Source organism: Engystomops pustulosus, chromosome 4, assembly GCF_040894005.1.
Source record: "Engystomops pustulosus chromosome 4, aEngPut4.maternal, whole genome shotgun sequence".
NCBI classification, from domain to species: domain Eukaryota; kingdom Metazoa; phylum Chordata; class Amphibia; order Anura; family Leptodactylidae; genus Engystomops; species Engystomops pustulosus.
The window spans coordinates 203636174-203653635 of record NC_092414.1 but is presented as its reverse complement, the minus strand read 5'-3'; the positions used below and the strand labels follow the sequence as shown (position 1 = coordinate 203653635).

Genomic DNA, 17462 nt, shown 5'->3' with positions numbered 1-17462 from the left:
AGGATTTACCGAATTCAGTTTGCGCTAGTGAGAATAAGCTCCCTCTAGTGGTGGCCTGAATCGCCTAGAATTTTATGGATTTTTTTTTTTTTTCAGACGTGTACAAAGGCTTGCCACACAGCAGATTAACCCATAAAACCCAATGACAAAAGTGAAATTGCATTGTAAAGGTCCCTTTTGCTGCACCGTCTCAATTCTGGTCGCCATTAATATTGCTGTCATAATTAAAGGAAATCTACCAACCAAATCCATCCTGATAAACCAGGGACATTACTCATAGATCCAGGCACCGGAACTGGGGTAATCTTCTTATATTTGTTCTTAATGGACTACTTTCGTTTACAAATTATACTAATGAGTGAGAGGGACTCTGGGAGCTTTACTAGAGCCTCTGGTTTCACAGGCTGTTACACTGTGCAGGAGCACTACCCTCCCTCCCTCTCTGCCTGCTGTAATCGCACTGCAACAAGGAGTTTTAGCACACAGTGAGGTAGGGGGAATTCTTGTGCACAGTGTAACAACCTGTGAAGCTGGTTTATCATGCTTGATTTTGAGGGTACATATTCTTTAACTTGTTTCGGACTCCAAACGTCAGCGGGTGCTAGCCGCGGGAGCAGGACCTGGTCTCCAGGTGTCGGAGGCACCCGGAGGCCCTAGGGAGAAGGGAGATGAGGTTTGTTCCCGCATCTCCAGTCCTCACAGCAATGCGCTGAATGAGCGCGATGAATAGAGGAGCGGAGCCGGCTCTGGTCACGTCTAATTAGACCCAGTCCAGCTCTGATCAGCACCACCAGTGACGGGTGCTCATTTCCCCTGTAACTCTTATAGATGCTCCAATTACAGGGCAAAACTCGTAAAAGAGAAAAAATTAAGTACATTTAAAAAAAAAAAAAAAGTATATGACCCTTAGATGGACATTTTAAAGTTTAAAATAAAACACACAAAAAATACAATAAAAAATAAAATACAAATAAAAACAATGTTTCAACTTTTTTTTTAAACTTATTACCTTTTTAACTATCTCTGTGTCCCAAAAAAAACACTGCAAATAATTTTAAGGTAGCATGCAAAAAAAAAAAAAAGTTATGCTCCTTAAACCGGCGCTTACGAAAATTAGCTAAAAATGCCCAATCAGTAGTCTTTTCAGGCTACGACACTAAGGGGTTAATGTACATGATGTCACTGTATACATGCAGAGTGGATGAGACCACTCACTGGCTGAGCTTTTTATGTTACTGTGATGTCATCAATTCTAACTTAATGGGGTCCAGTACTGCAGTGCTGGAACGTAGCGCCATCTCTTGGTTTATAAAGTCTGACAACTCTATTCGCACTACAGACTGCGTGAAATATAAATTCTTATTCCAAGAGTGGCCCTAAACTGCCTGAGACTAGCTGTACGGCGCCCTCTGTGGCATCCAGTAGTGATATATCAGGTTATTTTTCTCTCCATGCGCTGCCATGCCGACATCAGATGTGTAGGGACATTATTTTTCAGGTCCTGCTCTGTAGCAGGTGACTGTACCCCTGGTGCTTCCCCACATTGTGGTGCTGCCTGAGGCAAGAGGCTCAACTCATCTCATGACTGGTGCACCCCTAGCCGTGTCCTAAAAGGATGGGTCCTCCAGTGCCGGAGACTGTCGTGTAGAAAACAAAGGTGTCCGAATGCGCCTTAAAGATTTCTATCCAACCGAAGCCTCTGGGATAAATCTGGAACATGTCGGGGGTATCTCCAGTAATCTCATAAACTGTATTTTTCGGACTATAAGGCGCACAAAAACTCCTTTGATTTTCTCAGAAATCAAAGGTGCGCCTTATAGTCCAGTGTGCCTTATATATGAACCATACTTACAGACAACAGATGCCTTGTACTGTGTACAGGTCTGCCACCTGCTGGTCATTCATCCTTATAATCTGGTGCGCCTTATATATGAACCTCGATGTTTTAGGCTTTTATTGATGGTTCGCCTTATAGTCCGAATAATATGGTACTGTGAATAAGAGACACCTGAGAGCTAGAAGCACCAACTACCAGAAATGATCACTTACAAGCACTAACTATAACACCAGGAACCAAATACTGCAGTAATAACTAATACAGGGCCCAGAGCAGATAATAATAACACAAGAGACCCCGGAACAGATAATTATAATACTGGAGACCGCAGACTCAGATTTTCGGAGCAGTGATCGCACAGCCGTGGGCCTGCTGTCCTGCGCACGCTCCTTGTAGCTGTGCGCCGAAGATTTCTGCTAGGAGGCTCAAAGTTCCGGCTACTCCACCCCCCCTCCCTCACCCCTCACCCCTCACCCCCAGTAGCATCTTTAGAAAATCTGCATATTAGGGAATGTAAAGTTATTAAAAGATTGCGGGAACGTGTAGATTAGCCCTTAAAAGGTCTATCCTCATGTCCAATAGATCCACCTACCACCCAATCTACCTTTATAGGTAGATCCGTGGTGGTAGGTTCCCTTTAATGATTATACTAGAGACTCCAAAGCAGATAATAATAATGAGACCCCCACCCCCAGAGCTGATAGTTATACTGGAGACCCCAGAGCAGACGATGAAAATAATATTGGAGACCCCAGCACTAAGTAGCAGAAGAAGCAGGAGCTATTTGTCAGATGTATTCACTACTCCAGGTCCTGATGCTGGCGCATACAACCAGAGCAGAGTGACGGCCGAGGATGTGGGAGCCCTGATACTTGTCACCACTGCCGCCCTCAAGCATCATAGTAGACACTATGGGGGAATTTACCACAGATTCTACAGCAGTTTGGAGGGGACGTAGAGGCACGGTGGTAGCTTGGTGGGTGGACATGGTGCGTATTTGCTATGTCAGACTTGCCCTAGTTTTGCTGACGGTGCCCACTGGATACATATCTAGTCTCTAATATTATCATTTATAATAACTCTGCTTGCTGACGGTGCCCACTGGATACATATCTAGTCTCTAATATTATCATTTATAATAACTCTGCTTGCTGACGGTGCCCACTGGATACATCTCTAATCTCCCCCTTTAATGCTTTACCATTTATAAAGCCCCATCCACTGCTACTCGATGACTCCTCCTACATCTTACAGCTGAGGTTCTGCTACAATTGCATCCATTCTAGAACCTTTCGGGATGTGCATTATTAATTTGTTGCATCACGAGCACGGTGCAGACGTCACTCTCAGGCTGCGTTCACACGCTCGGTTTGTCAGATGCAGTTTTGTAAAGGCAGAAGCAGATGAGGCCATGTCATTGAGAGAAGCTGTTATCACTACTACACTGTTGCATATAAAAAAAAACAACTTAAACGCACTCTGATCAGAGCTCATTGTGATTAGAGGTGACACCGGTTTCCAGAGCCGCACACAAGCCGCACGCTTCCAGACCGCTCTACCACCCTGCGATTCTCACGTGCTGCTCTGACGTCACGCGCCCCGCCCACCGGTACCCAACCGACAGCTGTAGAGGGGTGGGCGTGGCGGCGTCCTGAGCGTCCAATCAGAGCGCCCCTCGTCTGTCGGTTTAAACTCGACCAATGAGCGGCGGGCCGTGCAGTGTTGTGCTCAGGTAGACGAGAAGCAGCTGTCAAAGATGGCGGCCGCCGTGTCCGTTAGAGGAGCCGCGGGAGCGTCCTGCGCGGGGAAGGAGGACGACGACGTGTTCCTGAGGGACGACGAGCGGGAGCGGCGCCTGGAGCCGCACGAGATCCGCAGCAGGGTGGAGCGCATGAAGCGGGAGGTGAAGAACCGCAGGAAGATCCTCATCAAGGGTCTCCCGGCAGACGTCACGAACCAGGTGCGTGCCCGTGTGCCTCGCCCAACTAACGCATGCGTCTATCATGCGTCTTATCAAAATGTGTCATTATGTGAACCGGTACAAACTTCCTTAAAGGGGAGCTCCATCTCTGATGCTTCCTCTTAGCATGACTTGTGTGTGGACTGTACCATCTGCTGTGCCCTGTACAAATACATGTAATTGTAGCTTTGTAACTGCTGATACCCCTCTCCATGTACTTACCTGCCTGGTAATTAGGTCATGTGACCACACTGGGTCATGTTTTGTAGTCGCTGACCCCTATCAGAGGGGTGGTCCTGCTATACACAAGTCCTTTCCAGGACTCCCTATTATTCTTAGCCCATATTTATGTGATTGAGTAGGGAACTACAACTCCCAGCATGCCCTGCTCTTGTTTATAGTGTATCCATGTCCCCTCACGTATGACATGTCCCGACCCTGCTGTGTCACTCTGTTCTGTGCTCTGTGCACCCCTCTCGCGGCCTCCTGACAATGGGTGCATTCCAGACGCATGCAGGATGCCGTCACCCTAGGGGGGGGGGGGGGTCAGACATAGGTGGCGCCCCCTGCTCCAGGGGTAGTCCCCGCAGCTCTTCCAGAAGCCTCCGTGACCGCCAGCTGCTCTTCTATTCCTATCCCCTTTCCAGTAAAAATAGTCCGGAGGGAGACGGAGGCTGATAAATGTCATGTGCTCTGTCATTGTGCAGGGATCAGCGGCGCCCCCTGTCATGTGTACGCTAATCCCAGGCTCCTGAGTGGTCGGCACCCAGCTTTCCCAGATTCTGATGTCGTGTTTGATCTGTTTTTCTTCTGTTTCAGGAGGTTCATGATCTTCTGGGAGACTACGAGCTCAAGTACTGCTTTGTGGATAAATACAAGGGCACCGGTAAGGAGAGGGGGCACGTCTGGTGCTTCGGGGAGCCCATGTGTAGTATCTGGCCCCTACTCTTCTGCACTTTTACCCTGACCGGGCACAGTCCCTGGAGGCCTCTGTAATCATACATATGTGTTAGTAGCAGCAGGACTGTGACCTCTGGATTTGTACTCCAGGATTGCAGCTTCTCAAAGAGCACAGTGTAAGTATCCTCACACTGCTGTCCCCTGTGCTCTTTTCAACCAGTGTTGGCTATTGTCCCTAGAGATCTGTGTAATCGCACTTTTGTATAGCAGTAGTATAGTGTAATATGGATTTATATTTCAGGGTTTTAGATTCTCCAAGTGAGGGGGCTCACACTGCTGTGCTCTTATCTCCCTGCAGGCAATGTTTAGTATTGTCCCGGGATGCATGTGCAATCATACTGCTTTGTTAATAGCAGTAGGACAGTAGTTGAGGGTTGTTTATTTTGGGACTGTAGCTTTTGGGATAACGTCCTCACACTGCTGTGTCCTTGGCTCCCTGCTCTGAACCTCCTTCACATCCCCTCCCATCTGGTGTAGTAGTAGAGATTTCCAGGACCCATCCAGCTCCCTCTGTAGTGTTATCCCCCTAAATCGAGAAGCTGTGCTCTGATCTCAGTAGAGAAGGCTCAGAGCACAGCAGTGTGAGGATCCTCTTCTTTGTATCCTGGAATATAAATAGTCCTACTATGACTGCACAGCTCTTGCCTATGGCCTTCAAGGGGTTAAGAGATGGCAGATGACCCCTTGGGTGGGTGCTGATGGCTTGTCAGGGATTGGGGTGACCTGTATTGTGACATACATGCCATGCGACCTGTGGGTCAGAGGTGTCCTTTAGTCATGTGACCTGTGGGTCAGCGTTGTGCTGATGAGATGTGCTTACTCCAGGCTTCTTCTCTCCTGTCCCGCAGCCTTTGTCACCCTCCTGAATGGGGATCAGGCTGACTCTGCCATCCGCCGCTTCCACCACAGCCGCCTCCGTGACCGTGAGATCTCGGTCCAGCTGCAGCCCACGGACGCCCTCCTCTGCATCGCCAACCTCCCCTCCGGCTACACCCAGCAGCAGTTTGAGGACCTGGTGCGCCCCTTTGGTAACGTGGAGCGCTGCTTTCTGGTGTACAGCGGGGTGAGCGGAGAACCCAAGGGCTATGGATTTGTGGAGTACATGAAGAAGGACTCTGCCTCCCGCGCCAAGTCTGACCTGCTGGGGAGACAGCTGGGCTCCCGCACCCTCTATGTCCACTGGTCGGATGTCAGCCAGCTGAGCTACGAGCTCCTGCACTCCCGCTGCCTGTGTGTGGAGCGCCTGCAGGAGTGCGACCCCCTGGAGCTGAAGGAGGCCTTCTCCAAAGTCTGCGCACCCTCCTTCTGTCAGGTGGGCAGCGCTGGCACTGTATTGGTACCTGGTTGTCCTGTAGGATTCGGACTGATGTGGTTGAATAACTTTTGTTAAGGAGGTTTATGGATTCCACTTCAGTAACTACCATCAAAATCAAGCAACATAAACCAGGGGTAGAGAGGAGCAGACCCAAACTTTCGGCCCTGCCTAACCCAGATGTGTTTGGCTGAAGAGCGCTGTGACTGCGGTAATCTTATATTGGTCATCCTCAGCCTCCTTCCTCCTGAAATCAGCTTTTAAAATCATGGAAATGAGGCAGAAGGGCTCTCGGGCAGGAATGTCACCAGAACTCTTTTGTTCTTTAGCTTCAAAGGCTGTGATACTTTCTCTTCCTGCTCCCTCAGCACTTCAACCCTCCTTCTGCCTGACGTACTGTGCAGGAGCTTCCGCATCTCACTGTAACAGCCTATGAAGCTAACAGAGGTGCTGTGGTAACACCCCTCAGAGCACAATTTTAAGCTGATCTTAAAAGAAGGCCTCACATAACAAACATTGCCACAGTCACATCGCCCGGATCCATGCATAAAATCAAAAATGGATTTTTATGATGGGTTTCCTTTAAAGGGGCATGTTATGAAATATTTGATCCCTTAGATTGGTTAGTAATATCTGATTTGGCGCTCAAAACCTGGGCCCCTACTGCTAGATTCGGTGCTCTAAAGTCCAAAACACAATGGGCATGGTCGCTCCATGAGTCGCAGGACGCAAGGGGGTTGGTTTTCCAACTGACCGCAGTGTGGAGGACACAGTACTGTATCTTGGCAATATGATGCAAGGAGCCCCTGCAAAACTACTGTATAGTGGAAAGACTATTATAGACTATTATATTTAATTTGAAGATGCCCGTCCTCTGCAGCTGTATTCGGTCAGGAATTCCTTGATCGGTCACGTTCATGTGACTGAGCCCTTGGCTGGAGCTTATAGCGCTGTACGCTGTGTAGTGGCCGTGCTGGGGTACTTCACCTCGGCTGCATGATGTCTACAGAGGATCTGTCCTCCAGGTCGATGTGGTGGGTGGATACAGTCTGGGGGGGGGGGGGCGGTTTAAAGCGGACACAGTCTAAGGCCTCACGTACACAAATGTTTTTGGATGTGTCCAATGTGTCTTAAAGGTGCTAGGGCACGTCCCATGAGCTTGTCACCTCAATGTAGGGAGCTAAGCTGAGTGTGTTGGTTAACCCTTGTCTTGCCGCATACAGTGCAGGTTGTGAGTTACATCTAAACTATATAAAGCCCCTTGGACACTTGTGAAGGTCGGCTGAGCCCTGTTTTATTTCCCAGCAGCGGTGTGCGTGTTGTCCTGTCTGTACTAGAGGGGGCTCATCCCTTCTATAGACCCCAGTGGTCTGTCCTAGCAGCCATGTAACCTGTATATTGTACTCAGACCATGGAAGGGACAAGAGGAGAGGCTTGAATTGGGCTGACGTGCGTTATGCTGCCAGCGTTTTAACTCTTTAGTGTCAGGCTTGAGTCTCATTGTGGCCTTCCCTCTTGCAGCTGGCGTATGGGCAGGACGGGCAGTATAAAGGCTTTGCGGTGGTTGAATACGCCTCTGACATGGTGACAGAAGTGGTGCAGCAGCAGATGGATAACTCCATGGTGGCCGGGGGCCAGGTCCGCGTCTCCTTCTGTGCCCCGGGTCCTCCAGGAAGGAGCACGCTGGCCGCATTGATCGCAGCACAAGCCACGGTGAGTGTGGACGGGTGGTGGTTGACGCTCTAGTCACAGTATAGAAGGAGCGGGTGTTTATTATGTTATTTTTTTTTTTTGAAGGCATTAAATCGTGGGAACGGTCTCCTGCCCGAACCGAACCTCCTGCAGCTGCTGAACGGCCTGGGGTCTCCGGCCACCCTCCAGCTGCTGCTCAACCCACTGCTGAATGGAGCCGCCGCTGGAAACAAGCAAGGTCTGCATCCTGGTAATAACTGCGCCACACTGCCAGGCTACAGGCGGCGTTCACACATTGCAGTGTAAAGAGCTTCATTCGGGCTGTTTGTTGTAAAATCAATACCTGCACCAAATGCAAGTGACACCTGATCCAAATGTCTCACCTGCTCAATGAGTAACCGGGACCTAAATCCACATCTCAACTGAAAGCAGAACTTGAACTGCAGTGTGTGAATGCAGCCCTGTCCCCATCCTTAGAAGCGAGTGATGCATGCGTTGTGGTGCGTTATGTAGCAAACGTTTTAACTGTTAAATTGCCATAGTCCCTTCTTACTAACCCTCATGGCTGTTCTAGCAGGATCTTTTTTTTGGGGGGGGGGGGGGGGAATCGCTATTTCTCCTACAAAGTTATCATAGCGTCATGCAGAATCCAAACGGTAATCAATGAAAACATCAACAGAAAATAATTCCAGACACTGATGCAAAGTTATTGGCCTTCCATGGTGCTGCTCCACATTGCTTTCCTATACTGTTACAGCGGATCATTGTAGCCGAAGGCTATAGTACACTAAATTACCAACATCCAGAGGGTTGTTTGTAACTAGGGGTAGTCTGTAAGTGGGCTGTTCTTAAGTAGGGGACCGCCTTCATAAATATGTATTTATCACAACATCCCCTTTAAGTGCCTATTACACAGTGGGTCTGTAGCGGTTCCGCTATGTATAGTTCTATGGGCTTGTTGGATTATAGTCTGTATGACCTGGGTCAGTGTAGGGTCATTCCTCAATCTTTTATATATTTCTCAGGTCTCCTTGGTGCACCCCCGGCCATGTCCCTTCTTACTAACCCTGCGCTGTCCACCACCCTCCTGCAGCTGGCACTGCAGGCACAGACCCCCACACAGGTAGGTGGCCTAACACCTTTCAGACTCCTTTCTACAAAATCTGTGATCATTTGTAAGTCTGTGCGTCTCTTCTCTAGAAACCTGGAATCCTGGGGGACTCTCCCCTCGCTGCCTTGTACGGGGCTCTAGGTCTGTCCTCGCAGCTGACGCCCCCACCTGGAAAATCGCTGCTTCCGGACCTTGGTTTAGGTAATGATCTTATTTTAGATGCCTCAGAACTTTCATGTCTGTACTCCCTGCCAGATGTCTGCCATACACAGGACAGTGGTTGTGATTGATATTGCATCTCACCCCACTTGTGCCACATTCACATCTTTACATAATATATTATGACATTTGCCGGCAGGTGGAGGCCTCCTTTATTGCTTTTGTCTGCACAGTATAGGTCGCATACTGTGGAAAGACGGATCGCGCTACGTCATTGCATCTCACACTCAGAGGTCATAATGGTGTAGAACGATCTTTATTTATGTAGTACCATCATATTCCGTAGCGCTTTAAAAGTCATGGGGGACGTATACAAATATACTAATACATAATATGTATTCATATGGTACAATGGGAATGAGGGCCCTGCTGGCAAGAGCTTGGTCTAAGGGGATGGATGCAAAATATTCCATCTATCCCCAGCCTCCGCTGAGCATATATCAGTCAGGAGACAGCTTGAACCTCTTTATTTAAGGGGGGGGGGAGGAACAGACAGACTTATCCCACTATGTGTATATAGGGGGATATGTCCCAGTATATCATCACATGTTTCATGCCTGGCTTGTGAGGTGGAATCGGGCGACCATTATAAATGCTCTCCTGTTCTCAGTTGATGAGGGTCTTGAAGCTGATGTGACACTTAATATATTTATGCTTTGACCCAGGCGGCACTCTTCCTCCAGTTGGCATTCCTCCTCCTGACTTGGCTACTCCTTCCCTGCAGTCGTTCCTTGGACCACAGGCACCTGAATGGGACAGCCCACCTCCCACCCCTGTGTTGGGCTCCATGCTTGGGGGGCTCCCAAAGACATCAGAGTCAGGGGTGAGTTTGCTGCGCCGTTGTGACTACTACCCCTGGTATGGTGTCCCATTGTTGTAGACGCTATAGTGTGACCTGGATCTTTCTTCTTGTTACAGATGTCCCTCCTCGGAGAGCCCCCCAGGGATCTGAACATTCATTCCGGTCCTTTCCTGAGCTTCCACAGCCGGATCCCCAGCACCGGTTCTATGAGTACGTTGGGACGTGTTGTGTGACTGCTAGTTGTATGTGCAGCCTGTGTCCCATGGTCTGACCCCTGTTCCCTCCTCTTGTAGCTTCATCTACCAAGCAGGCACCTTACAAGCACAAGGCACCTGGGAACCGCATCCCCCTGGCGTCACTACAGGAGTCCATGCTCTCCCCTACAGAAGGCTATCCCTTCGACTTGCAGGCTGTAAGCAGATTGTATAATCCCGTTAATGTAATTTGAGGTATCTTCACCTCTGAGTCTGAGCGGTGGGGGTTCAACTTCTGGGACCCAATGCAAACTAAGGGGTGACTTCAGGTCCTCTGTTCCCTAGGAGTCGCAGTGGTCAGACGCCTCTCTAACAACTAACCATAGCATTGGGGTCAGTGTCTTATGGGACAACCCATTGTCCTCTACCACGTGCCCATCTGTCCAGCGTGTTACTTGTGGGTGTCATCTCCTTGACCTCTGCTGTCATTGTGTTTCCTTCTGCCTTCTCAGGAGCTTCACCCTCGTTCCTTCTCACAAAGCAGAGACCACATAGTGCCAAGCTTGGGTGCTTATGAGCCCAGGAGTAAGGTGGGTGCCCAGACCTGGCGCTCGGCCCGTCCCTATTAGATTACATTGCCTCTTTCAGGCTGGTAACCGGTTGTTTGTGTTTGGCAGATTTCCCCACCCTCCAGGTTTCGGGAGAGAAGCAGCAGCATGCCCGCCCCTCTGCCTCCGTTCGCTGCAGGATCACCTACCTCTTATTTCACCAGCGGCTTGCAGGCAGGACTCCAGCAGACGCATCTGAATAAAGTGAGTGCCCCCTTTTAGTGTCCTGGATTGTCTGTGGATGAGTGTGGCTAATGGGTTATCCCCACAGGCGCTGAGCCGGGGTCCGAGCAGTCCTGGGGGCGTACCATTAGATTACGAGGAGCAGAGTCTACCATCCGGGAACCAGTTTAAAGTAAGTGGTGCCTGGCACAGGGATACCTTATCTATTACCATGCACAAACCACATGTAATCCTGTGTCTTTTTTCTCCGTAGACTCCCATCGGAGCACAGAAGCGCGGCTTTTCGCATTTGATCCCCTCTCCTGAGCCCAGCCCGGAGGGGGGCTACGTGGGGCAGCACTCGCAGGGCCTGGGTGGACACTACGCAGACTCCTACATGAAGCGCAAGAGGATATTCTAGGCGCCACCCGCCCGTCACTGACAGCACCCAAGTGCCTGCCGCTCTGTCAGTTGCGTTAGATTGAGGCGTTCTCATACTGAGCAGATTAACCCCTAAGACTCCAATACTAGTGCCGCTTGGGTGTCGATCCTGTGTATAGAAGGGAAGGTTCCTCACTGCGGCCGGTCTAAATTGTTTTTTTTTTTCTTAGTTTTATTTAAGGTTTTATGTGTTTTGTATTGCTGCATTACTGAGGGTTATTTAATTGTCTGTTTTTAATTGTACTGGTTGTTTTTAATTTTTTTTCCCCCTCCTTTTGCTCATCCTCATGTTCAGTTTTCAGTGTCTTGTCAATTGTCATTTGTACCCGCTGTTAATGTTGCTTTTTCTGAGCCAAATAAGTGCCCCCACCCGTACTAGGCTACTTAAAGGGGTTGTCTTGGCATACACAGTATATCTGTTCCCAGCAGTGATCACAAAATGCAAGCCCTTGAGATGGTATTCTCCATGTTGGATGATGATATAGCTGCACCAGATTGCAGTAGCGTTACTAACCAGAGTCCTGGGGTGACTCAACAAATGGTGAAAATTCACGACTGACAACTATAGAAAGAGAATTGCTCAAGGACTTGTGTTCTGCTGGGGATTTTTGGTGCAGACTGTTAAAGGGAATCTGTCATCTGTTTATAATAAAATGCAGACAGTATTCGGTATAGACCCTAGAGACCTGTGTGCGTAGCTGTGAAAAGTGATGTTATAATCCAGGTTTACAGCTCCTACAAGTGCTATATGGGTGGATCTTTTCAGTCTGAGCTTTCTACTCTTTGCAATGAACTGTTCCACAGCCCCTCCCCTTTGTTCTGATTGACTGCTGTAAGTGTCCAACCAAAATCCTGATATAGCTCCGAATTAAAGCAGAGGGGAGGGGCCATGTGGCAGCAGAAAGCTCTTCGTGTTGAAAGACCCACCCAGAGCCCTTGAAGAGCTGGATTATAACTTTCACTTTTCACAATCCCCAAGCTACTAGCAAGATGAGCAAAGGTGTGGTTACACGTCTCTCCAGGGACAAAACATAACATTGTCTGCCGCTTTGTATGATTACACTGGAATCGGATTCCCTTTAATCAGCGGAGGCCTAAATTAAAATGATTGTGTCAGAGCGCCATACCTTCTGTCTGGCTGTGCCTGGTATTACACATGTTTGCAGTAGTTAAGATGGGAGGTGGCGCTGTCACTTGCCCTTCACACAGCTGAATGGTGGGGGGTATTTTGAGTCTGATACCCCCGCCGATATGTCCCAGTATAAACCTTTTTTTTATTGAAGTCCTAAAAAAATCTTCCTTTAAATCATGACCTGACACTTTTTTTTTTTTTTCATTTTTATTAATTTTAGAGGATCTGAAACCTCTCAGACAATTATACCTCAACTACTACAGATCTGCGCCCCTTCTGACGTGCCTTTTTACCCCTTTGTGTTGTGTTTTAGTTTATACAGTGTGACTTTTTTTGATGTATGATACTTTTTGCTTGTATTCACATTGACTCTTCCTCCTCCTGTAGCCGTGTGTACAGATAGTGCTGAGATACCAGGTACCCTCTGATACACAGCGACAACCAAAACTTTTTTCGTAATTTTTTTTTTTTTTTTTTTAATCCATGACTTCTATAGCCTCTTGCTGCAGTGTTTTTTTTTTTTTTTTTTTTTTTTCCTGACTTTTTTTTGTGTGTATTTTCTGACTTTGTATCGAGGTTTTTAAGCGCTGGAAGTAACTTTTATTGCAAGTAAAACTATTTATATCAAATGAATTGGTTGGTAGATTCATTCACATCTGTCTGGTTTATATAAACTGGCTCTATACTCACTTTTAGAGGAATTATTTTTTATTTTTGTGCACTACACGGGCATACACTTTATTTATATTAAAGGAAATATATGTATTTTTATTAAATTACATGACACACAATCTATATAGATTTTATTAGGAATTAAGATTCACCACTAGGTTCACAACTATGTGGGTTATGTTGAAATTTATGGGTAAAAGTAGTCCCTATGGACTCTGGCCACCACCTCCTTATGGATTAGGATTTGTGTTCTGTTCCTGTAATGAAAATCCACCAGATGTGAAGTGGTTATAAATGAAGGTTGTGGGGATGTCTGTGTTTAGGGACATTGGTGCCTCCACTGGGTAATGGTGGCGGGTTTCATAAAGGGGATGGTAGACCACCGGCTCTAGGGGGTGTCTTACACAATCTAGGCCTGTGTCTTGCAGGATCAAGTCACAAGCCGTAAAACTACTATTATCATGTCACAACTTTTGGAGGATTTTGGGTTTTTATTTGTCTATTGTATGATCTGAGTAATTGGTGAGGAACCTTCATGGTGATCTTCAGATGGAGCGCTTTCTCTTGTATCTGTCCTGTATATGACTGATTTTACTTGCTGCAATTTTTTGAATGGGTTTGAAAGTAAAGATTTTATGGAAAGTGTTTTTGTGCATGTTTTATTCTGTCTAGTCTTGGCCAGTATCTTCCTCATGCTGTCCCCTAGATGGTTAAAGTGTGGGGGCATTTTGACTTGGTTACAACAGGGGTGACACAGCAGCCTCCTGATGGTATAAAGGAAATCTACCACCAGGAAGAAGGTTTGTAAAACAAGCACATCACATAGTGGTGTACGCCACCTCTGGCAGGATCTTGTAGATTCACAGGCTGTTACACTATACACTAACTAACCTCTTCCTCCTTAACAGCCTATTAAAGAGGACCTGTCACCTGTAAAAACTTCACTAGGAGCTGATTACTAAAGTAAGCGTCTCCTAGTGCTACAACAGTCCCAGCAGTGTTATTGCTAGAGTTTTCAGAAACCTCAGATAACGCTAGAAAACACTGCTGCGCTGTACACTGGGAATGCCGGACCGCTATCAAAGTAGTTGGGCGTATTCATGAGGGGGCGGGATTAGGGGCAGTCACTGCCGGCCTATGGCATGGTGGTCCAGGGGAAGAGGCAACACCTCAAACCGCCCTAAAAGAAATGGGAGGGGGGGCGCGCGCTATAAAATGTTAACATGAGGGCTACAATATGAGGTCAGGAAAAGGAGCCATATAATGTGGTGGGGGTGGTATTTTATTTATACTGCGGTTACATGTGGGCCAAATTAATCCCTGTGCCTGATGCTGGATGATTCCTCTGGTGCAGTATTAGACTGGCGAGTCCTACTTTCACGATTAGTTGATCTACTTTGCTGCGCCACCATATTGAATTTTCTAGTTGCCAAGGACATGCCCCTTTTTTCAGACAAGTCAAATAAATGTGTCTCGCAGCATTTCTGATGCAAATGGCTCCAGTTTTCTGGGGTAGACTGATACATTTCAACAGCTGAAGAGTGAAAATTTGCATCTACATAATACAATGTGAACATTGACATTTTGTAAACACACTGGGGGACATTTATTATGCCTTCTGTCAGAAACCTGATATGAAACTCTCCATCTCTGCCATTTTTTAAGCTTATTCTTCCGAGTCATCACTTTGGGCGTGTTTTAGGGGAGTGGGATCCTCCAGATTTATTATAGTCGGCACAGAACATCAGAGTCCACAGCAGAAATCTCTGCCTAATCAGAGATTGGCTAAAGGTGTAGACACACTTGGCGTCTTTAGGCCAGTTTTTGACCAGTTTGAATTAAGATAATTGGTCAAACCTGTTAAACGCATGAGATTTTTACAATCTGAAAACGGCCCAAAAACGCCACGTGTGTCTTCACCCTAAGGGCGCGTGAATGTAGCCTAAGGGTGAAGACACACATGGCGTTTTTGGGCCGTTTTCAGATAGTTAAAAAACGCATGCGTTTTTGACCAGTTTGAATTAAGATAATTGCTCAAACCTGTCAAAAACGCATGCGTTTTTTAACGATCTGAAAACGCACTAACCAAAAACGGCCTAAAAACGCCATGTGTGTCTTCACCCTAAGGTTGCGGTCACGCGATACGCTGGGCGTCCGTTCATAACTACGACGCTAGTGCATAGGGGGCGGTCCTCGGCCCAAAAGCACATGCGTGACCGCGGATACACCCGTCTTCATGTGCGGTCACACGTGCCGATAGTGTTGCGTTTCCTAATGCGCCGCTAGCGCAGGGGCCTTGGCTCACTCGCTTGGGGGTTTCCAACCAATGGTGATGCCACACGTGGCATTTTGAACCAGTTGGTTTTTTAAGATAATTGGTAAAACCCGTCAAATACGGATGCGGTTTTTAACAGACTGCTTAAAAACGGACCAAAAAGGGGTCAAAACGCCACGTGTGGAATCACCCTAAACGAATGTGATCGGTAACCAGCACCAGGTGTCAATGCAATATACCGGGTGCTGGTTACCAATTGCATGCGCTGCATTGGAAACCCATGTGATTGGGCCGGGCCCACCTCCGGTTTAAATTCTTCCCTCGCTGCGTCTTATAAACATTAACAGCAATGTCATCAGGCAAATCTCCTCAGCTGTTGTACCAGGCAGGTGTGAACGCGGCCTAAATCTACTGCACGTGCCGCAACCTTTCTCTCCTATACGTTGTGAGGTGGTGCAGAGGCGGATAGTAACTGCTGGTTGTCGGCAATGAAAGCGATTAGGAAAGTTATTGAACACAGGAGCCATTTATGAGGACACCTCCAGGCCACCAAATGCGTGGGAGAACCTCTGACCATCTACTGCCCTGTTATCAGTTTATTCGGACATGAAGCAATATTGCTGGGGGCTGTCTGTTCAGTCACGGCCTCGCGGACAGGATCTATGGAAGGCCCACGCTGCACCCTGTCACCATAGCAACAGCAGTTCTCCACCATCACATCCCAAACCAAGATGTCAGTCACTCATTACAATGAGACAGGGGGTGGTTTACAAAATGTCACCTCAAAGTGGGCAGGACCATAGGTGGGTGCCAGTGGCAGCCCATCCACTACAACCCCCATCCTCTGGCATCATGAGGTCCAGTAGCTGGACATCCCACAATACACAGTAGGAAGGGATTTCATGATTTTTCTTTTGGGTAACAGTTTTTGAAAAAATTTAGGACAGAAGACAATTTCTAGGCAGAGCATGTGAGGATGTAGTAGCTGAAGAGATCACCCCATAATTAATATGACCTGTGGATGGGAGTCACAATGAGATTGATCTATAAAGCTAGGGTATGCCTCCACTCCCCAGGTACAGCGCCCCTCTTATCATGTGGCTGTGTTTAGTATCACAGCTCAGCCCCAATCTCTTTAATACAACACGATTAATGGTGGAGGCAGGTTATAAACCACATAAAAGTCATGGACTTTGCTATGATTTTCATGCATACAATACTGTACTCTAATGCTGAGGTCACATTGGATCTTTTGGGTCTGCGGAGTCCAGATGTCCTCTGCATTAAAGGAAATCTACCATCAAAATCCATCATGATAAACCAGGGGCACTTATAGATCCAGACAACATGACTGTAGTAATCTTCTTATATTTGTTATCCATGGCCTCCTTCCTTATAAAATCAACTTTTTTAATTATGTAAATGAGCAAGAAGGGCTCTGGGTGGAGTGAACAGACCCCCTTCATGTTGTAGCTTCACAGGTTGTTGGGCTACATTCAGACGCCTGCTGCCCACCATATAGTAGGCGCCCGGGGAGAGGAGGAGGTGAGCGCTGCTCACCCCTGCCCCTCTCCATAGGGATATATGGCCGTGTGTATGACCCCGATACGGCCGTCTGAATGTAGCCTAACACTGTCTCCAATCCCTCAGTACTCCCCCCCCTCTTTCCGCTGCTGAGAATACAGAAAGCGATAAGGGGAAGTGCTGAGGGAGACAGTGTAACAGCCCACCAGAGCCCTTCTGGTTTAGTTGCAATTTTAACAGTTGATTTTAGAAGGAAGGAGGCCACAGGTAACACATATATATGCTGGCAGTGATAATTTTTTTTATGGGTAAGTGTCCCTGGTTCATTATTTTCTTCAACTAGCTGCACTCATCGGGGCAAGGTCATCTAAACAGAATACCACAGGACATGACTTCCACCAGGCTTCCTTTTAGTCAAGTTTGTCAAATCCTAGATTGTTGCAAAATTATACCAGCCCAGAGACATGACCTGTCCCCAAATTTATCCAGCTTTACAGGGTCTTTGCAAATGCCATTACCACAGCAACCCTGATGACGGCTCCAATCCATAGAACAGTGAAC

General features: G+C 47.6%; 2 protein-coding genes across 7 annotated transcripts in view; one reads left to right on the top strand and one right to left on the bottom strand.

Annotated features, from left to right (window-relative positions):
* Window positions 1-17462, bottom strand: part of PDE4A (phosphodiesterase 4A) — an 873456-nt gene that overhangs the window by 479778 nt on the left and 376216 nt on the right. The window lies entirely within an intron of this gene.
* On the top strand, window positions 3265-11541 carry LOC140128095 (ribonucleoprotein PTB-binding 1-like). 4 transcript variants are annotated; one of them, XM_072149479.1, is made up of 15 exons: window positions 3265-3797; window positions 4617-4683; window positions 5606-6069; window positions 7591-7782; window positions 7867-8011; window positions 8787-8884; window positions 8962-9073; window positions 9757-9914; window positions 10010-10103; window positions 10187-10305; window positions 10433-10480; window positions 10600-10677; window positions 10765-10899; window positions 10967-11050; window positions 11132-11541. In XM_072149479.1, exons 1-15 carry the CDS (start codon window positions 3594-3596, stop codon window positions 11276-11278), a joined length of 2145 nt encoding a protein of 714 aa, XP_072005580.1. In that variant the 5' UTR covers window positions 3265-3593; the 3' UTR covers window positions 11279-11541. The 4 variants fall into 4 exon arrangements, with proteins under 4 accessions (XP_072005580.1, XP_072005581.1, XP_072005583.1 ...); XM_072149480.1 differs by having other exon boundaries at window positions 3267-3797; window positions 7867-7999; XM_072149482.1 differs by lacking the exon at window positions 10433-10480 and having other exon boundaries at window positions 3270-3797.

Excerpts from the sequence above, each read along its gene's own strand:
- LOC140128095 (XM_072149479.1), top strand. The coding sequence starts at position 3,594 with ATGGCGGCCGCCGTGTCCGTTAGAGGAGCCGCGGGAGCGTCCTGCGCG. Across the intron at positions 10,306-10,432 it reads ATCCCTTCGACTTGCAGGCT|GAGTCGCAGTGGTCAGACGC; the intron begins GTAAGCAGATTG and ends TCTGTTCCCTAG. Across the intron at positions 10,678-10,764 it reads CTTATGAGCCCAGGAGTAAG|ATTTCCCCACCCTCCAGGTT; the intron begins GTGGGTGCCCAG and ends TGTGTTTGGCAG.